The 6,000-nt window shown below is 50.7% G+C and overlaps 1 protein-coding gene across 4 annotated transcripts in view; it reads left to right on the top strand.

Annotated features, from left to right (window-relative positions):
- Window positions 1–662: 662 nt before the first annotated feature.
- FBH1 (F-box DNA helicase 1) overlaps window positions 663–6,000 on the top strand; it is a 50,009-nt gene continuing 44,671 nt past the window's right edge. Inside the window, exon 1 of one of the 4 annotated variants that reach the window (XM_040451519.1) lies at window positions 663–762. Coding sequence is in view for 1 of the 4 variants with exons in the window: in XM_040451517.1 (XP_040307451.1) it covers window position 762 (1 nt within the window). In the remaining 3 variants the exon portion in view is untranslated. Of the gene's footprint in view, window positions 763–2,322; window positions 2,714–6,000 lie in introns of those variants that run through there. The other 3 variants (XM_040451517.1, XM_040451518.1, XM_040451520.1) reach the window with 3 other exon arrangements.

The raw sequence follows: 6,000 nt of genomic DNA, 5'->3' as shown, positions 1-6,000 counted from the left end.
ACCCACCCGGCCCCGCTGCTCCGCGTGGGGCCAGTCCTCCAGCGGGCGACTCGCCGGGCGGGCCGCTGCGGACGAGCTCACGGGCGCGCGGCTCGTTCCCAGGCTGCAGCCCGCGCGGGCTTCTTTTGGGGGCGGCACCTCAGGTGGGCGGGAGCCTCCGACGACCCCGCCCCGGGCCCGCGCTCACAGCGCGCCGCTGCGGGGTCCCCCCGGCCCGAGCGCCACCCGGAGGAGGAGGCCGGCCCCGCGGCCGAGGGAGCCAGCTGGGGGCCGCCGCGGGCCCTCAGCGAGGGGGTGGGCCCCCGCGCGTCCCCACCCCCGACCCCTCCCGCACCCAACCTCAGCCAGCCCCTCGCCCCGCCGCGACCCCTCCTTTGGTCCCCGGGAGCTCGGAGGAACTCTGGGAAACTTTCCGCTCGCCTCCCCGGCCCCAGCGGAAGCACGGACGGGGCGGAGCCTGCCAGCGGTAGCCGCGCCCCCTGCTGGAGCGCGTTCCGATTGGTCGCTGGAGCAGTCCGTCAGCGCTCCCCCTCCTCCTGCCGTTCCGATTGGCCGTGCAGGCCGTCCGTCAGCCCTGGCGACGGGCTCTTCCCGGGGCTGCGGCTAGGGCGGAGCTGGCGGAGGAAGTCGGCGGCCTGCTCGGGCTGGCGCTGCCCTGGGGACGCTGGGACTGGGAGGCCGGGTGGCCCGGGCCCTGCGGCGGCGGCGGCGGCGGCGGCGGCGGTGGTGGCGGCGGCGGGAGCCCGGGTCCGGAGCGCCATAGTGCGTGAGGCAGCGGACGTGGCAGGGAGCGCGGGCGGGGCCCGGCCGTGGGGACACTGAACCTCTGGGGGTCCTGCTTTGGGGTCCGGCCTCGCGGAGCGGGGAGCAGGGCCGCGGGGGCCTCCGGGGCCCGGGCCGAGCTCAGCGGTGGAGTTGTTAGTGCCCGCCGCCGGCCGCCGCTCTGCCGGGGCTCGGCGGGGCGTGCACGCAGTAGGGCGAGGGGCGCCCCCACACTGTGTTCTGTGGCCCGGGGAGGGGACAGCTGGTCGCGCCTCGTCGGTTGTTGAGGACCGAGTCTTGGGGGACGTGGCCTCGGTGGCTGGCAAGCCAGCATTGCCTTTTCTGCCCTAGTGTTTTGACCTTGGGCGAGTCACTTGATTGTGTCCTTCTGCCACTCTTTCGTTTGCGGTCTCCCTTCCCTTTTCTGGATATTAAGAAAATTGGGGTGAGGTGGGAAGGCCTCCAACTTGTTTTGTTGAGATCTAAGCAGGCTGTATCGGGTGATGGGAGAGATTAGGGCAGGTACTGAGTTCTTAGCCAGATCTTACTGGCTACTAGTCACTTAAACCTTCTGCTGTTTTCAGTCCAAAAGTTGCTATTTGCTAGGCCTGGAAAGAGGCTTTACATTTTTGTGTTGTGCTGTGTGGTAAAGTATTTTACGTTAATTATCTAATCTGCAAACAAGCCTGTAAGGCATCGTTACAGGTGTGGAAATTGAGGCCTAAAGAAGTCCTTTCCCCCGTGCAACTACAGGTAGTAAAGTCTTCTGGAACAAAGGTAGCTCCTAGCTGGTGGTTCCTGGAGCTGTGCTCAAATAAGTTAAGGGAGATTTAAAAAAAAAAAAAGACCTCTGGTTAGGGACCCATGAAAACAAGCCCGTTTTCCTAATGAGCATATTGAATTTGGTTCATTTACTGAGTAATATGGGTAGTCATTGGAGACAGAAGTGGGTCCAATATCAGCTTTGCCAAAGTTACTGTTACATTACGTCTTGCCACTTCAACAAAAGGTAGGCATCCAATTATTTTGAAATGCATGACGTTTTAGAACATGCCCAGCATTGCTTTTACTACAGCCGTTGGTTTGGTGCAAATGGAAGTTGAACATCTAGTAACTTCCTATTTTTTGCTGCTAATGCCCTCCCCCATCCTAATTACACACGGCTTCACCTTTTCTTGCCTTATGTCTCCAGTTTCCCTGTTTTAAAAAACAAAATGGGGGGACACACACAGATGCACAATAAGAATATTTCAGACCCAGAGAATTGGTTATGTAACTAGTGCCCAGCGCAATTAATTCTGCCTCTCCTAGGTTCTTCAGCAGCCCAGCTTCCGTATCCCCCTCTGATAACTAGATGATAATGGACATGAGCATGACCACAGCCCTTGTAATTTTCTAGAGCAAAAGCTTGGTGTAGAGGGGAGGAATCTTTATAGTATGCTAACAGATGGAGCTGTGCTTGGGTCTCGCTGATTTCCCAGTTGGACTGCCCGTTCCTTTTGTGCAGGCTTTGGAATTTGTGGTCTGGTGTTTAGTGTCACATTTCTCACATAGTCAGTGCTGGCATTGTGATTTGCTACGTGGCTGTCTGCTCTCCTTATGTCGTATTTCGTGGTGCTGTAGCATTCAGCTTTGGTCATCAGTTCATGATAATTGACATCTTTTTGTGATCTGGGAGCGCATGAACGCTATTGGTATTGGTCTTAGAACTGTACGTTCAGATTTGTTGCCATCGTCTGTTCTCTGCTCATCATATCCCTCTATCCTTCCCAGGCTGATTTTATTTGAAAGCTGAATTTGGATTCTGTCTGTGCCCTTTGGGCTGTGAAATCACTTACTCCTAGAAATTTATCTGTCATCAGAGCATCTCACGTCGTCTTAGAGCTTCAACTGTCTCTCTCATGCCTTTTGAGGACCAGTCCTTCCTGGAGCTTAACCTGGCATTTCACAGGTAACTTTAGAACAGAACAAACAAACAACTGTTTTCAAAACCGGAAACTTTCATCTTCCCCTTCAAGGAAAAGGCAAGTGAAACAAAAAAACACTATCTCTCTTTTACTCCTTAACATGGTTACTGACCTGACCACTGGGTTCCAGGCAGAAATGTCAGTTACCTTTGTTGTTCTTTCTCTTTGCTCTCTTTCAGTCTTGTCAAAAAAGAGGTGTTGAACTTCCTTCCTGTTCCCCTTCTCCCTGTTTCTGCTGCTCCCAGGCCTCTACCAACTCTTGTCTCGGTTAGGGAAGTGACTTTGTCTTATTTTACTGGCAGTCTCTGTGTCTACCCATCCTCTGGACCCAGCTTCCAGGATTACTGTTCTGGAGTGTGCATTTGACTGTACCTTGACCGCCTGGTACGCTGGATGATCCCCTGAATCTCCTGCACTAAAGCCCACAATTCCTTTAGTGTTATATTTAATGCTTTGCAATCTGTGCCTCTAAATTCCTTTTCCAGCCTTGTTCCCCACCCGTGAACTTCTTGTTCTAATGAAGTTTGATTTCGCACCACACCAATGCTGTGCTATTTTCCTGTGTTTTTTGCACATACTGTTTCTCCTGCCTTACTGAATCCTACTCCTCTTTTGAGGCTGAACACTTCATAAAGCCCTTTTCAACGTTGTTACTCTGTCCCCTTTACTACCACAGCCCTTCGTGCGTGCACTTGTGCAGCATTTATATTGCCTTATGCATGGTACCTTGTGTTTGTTTTGTGGGCTGCCTTATGGGCAGGCAAAATCTTTCCTGTGTTGTGTGCTCACTGTTTAAAATAGCATTTGAGGGGCGCCTGGGTGGCTCGGTCGGTTAAGCGGCCGACTTCGGCTCAGGTCACGATCTCATACTCTGTGAGTTCGAGCCCCGCGTCGGGCTCTGGGCTGACGGCTCAGAGCCTGGAGCCTGTTTCCGATTCTGTGTCTCCCTCTCTCTCTGACCCTCCCCCGTTCATGCTCTGTCTCTCTCTGTCTCAAAAATAAATTAAAAAAAAAAAAAAACAAAAAAACGTTAAAATAGCATTTGACATTAGAGATACTCAGAGAGGAAGCCCTCACGGTGTTTATAATGAATCTGGGTCGTGGTAGATACTTGAGTACTTAAAAGTGGTCATGGAATGAATGGACGATAGAACAAGCGTCTCAAATATATGAAAATGTATTCTGGTCTGTAAATAGCCATCATTGTCTTATTTTTCCTTTTCTTTCACCGTTCCTTCGTATCCTTGTGAGAAACCTGCATCTCCGTCCTTGTGCACTGTAACAAGTGAGTGCTGTCTCTCCGTGGGGAGCAGGTGTTTGTGGGGCATGAGAGGATCTGAGGAAGATGAAGCCTGGGGGCCTGGGCCTTTGGGGTTTAGGGAGAAGCAGGATGTGGCGGTGGGAGCGACCTGTGTCATAGGAGCTAGACCCGGAGTGTTTTCTTTCTGTGTGTGTTTCTTGTAGTGCTAATGGGGACAAACTGTTTTGAGGTTTTTCCATTTTGAGCTTACCGTATTTAGTGATATTTTCCTTTCAGCTAACATTTCCTAAATACTTGCTTGTTATTAAATCTCTGGTTATGACATTTCAGTGAGTAAAAAAAAAAAAAAAAGTGATCCAGAAATTAAACCTGAAGCTGTTTTTTTTTTTTTAGAAGCTGCTTTAAACCTTTCTGATTATGGAAGGCAGACTGTGACAGTAGAAAGAACACTGCCCCTTAGGGAGTCAGAAGAACCACGTGCCGTCACCTGCAAGCCGCATTGTGACTTGAAGCAAGCCTTGTCTGAGCCCCCCGTGAAATCGTGGCCCTGTCGTAGCATTGCGTGAAGTTCCAGTGGGCATATGTGAAGGAACTTCAGCAGCTACGAAGCACTTAGAAGCTGTGAGGTGTAGGGGAGGGTTTCGGAGCCAAGGAAGAACCAAACTTTTATCGAGGGAAACAGCGCAGTGGTTGTGCATTTGTTAGTTTAGTCGCAGTCACTCATGGAACAATATGTGCTGGGTGCAGGGCTGAGTGAGTCCCTCCTTCCTCCCTCCTCCCCCTAGAATACAGACCTTTCAGTCCAGCAGAGAGGACCTGTTAACGTACAGTTGGCGATAATATAGTAGCGATAAAATAACGGCAGTAGTGGTACAATTTGCCTCCGAGACATAAGAAGTACGTAGTTATGTGAATAATTGTTACCAGTATCTCAAAGATGTGAGGGGGGTGGTTTTATCACTGCGGGAGCTTGCTGGCTCGAATGAACACTTTCTGCAGTGCTCAAGTTGGGGAGGTAACTCCGTTAACTGTGTTTAAATTGGGTCCTTAGTTGCAGTTTGAGCTGTGAACCCCTGTCGTCACACCGCAGCACACCCCCGCTGCCTCCATCAGAAGCACGAGAGGGAAAGTGCCCACCTGTCCGTCCTCACAGAGCCCCTCCGAGAAAAGCGGAGGCTCATGGGGAGCCAACACGAGGTTCGAGGTTCGGGGATGCAGTGAGTTAGTAGCAGGACTGCCCTCTGTGGCTCTTGTTCTGAGCAGTCTCTCCGGTCAGGTACCTTGTACTAGAGAGTTACCTAGATTTGTTTATTTTTTTTTTTTAAATTTTTTTTTTTAATGTTTATTTATTTTTGAGACAGAGAGAGACAGAACATGAACGGGGGAGGGGCAGAGAGAGAGGGAGACACAGAATCGGAATAGATTTATTTTTTTAAGCGGTTATTTCGCAATCTTTTCCTCCAGAAATTGGAGGCACTTAGTATCTTCATCTTGTCCATTGAGGTCTGTAACCTGCAAGTTTTAGAGGACTTTCTGTTATCATTTCTGGTTAGTAATGTAGAGGAAGAAAGAAAGTACTTCATGTTAATTTCGATGATCCTCGACCGGTTAAAGTAGGTTTGGCTGCAGTGACAGGTCCAAACATGTAAGGACAATCAGAGTTCATTTCTCCATCTTCTAACAGTCTGAGGTGGTTTCACTTTGTGTGTGTGTGTGTGTGTGTAAGTATCGGAGAGTGGGAGATGGGGTGGCATTCTTTAAAGCAGTCATCCAAGGACCGAGGCTGCTGGAAATGCTTCCATTTTGAATATGGGGCTTCTAAGGATGCCCTAGGGAGTCCAGTTCTCCATTAACTGGAAGAGGGGCACAGAATGGAGGAGTAAGCCTGAGAGGTCTTGTGGTCCTGACCTGGAAGAGGAACCCGTCCCTTTTTTTTTTTTTTTTTAATTTTAATTAAAAAATTTTTATTTTGAGAGAGAACGAGACAGCAAGCACGAGTTGGGGCAGAGG

Source organism: Herpailurus yagouaroundi, unplaced genomic scaffold (genome assembly GCF_014898765.1).
Source record: "Herpailurus yagouaroundi ecotype Mexico unplaced genomic scaffold, PumYag 203, whole genome shotgun sequence".
NCBI classification, from domain to species: Eukaryota; Metazoa; Chordata; class Mammalia; order Carnivora; family Felidae; genus Herpailurus; species Herpailurus yagouaroundi.
The sequence above is the reverse complement of the archived record's forward strand: the minus strand, read 5'-3'. Positions and strand labels throughout refer to the sequence as shown.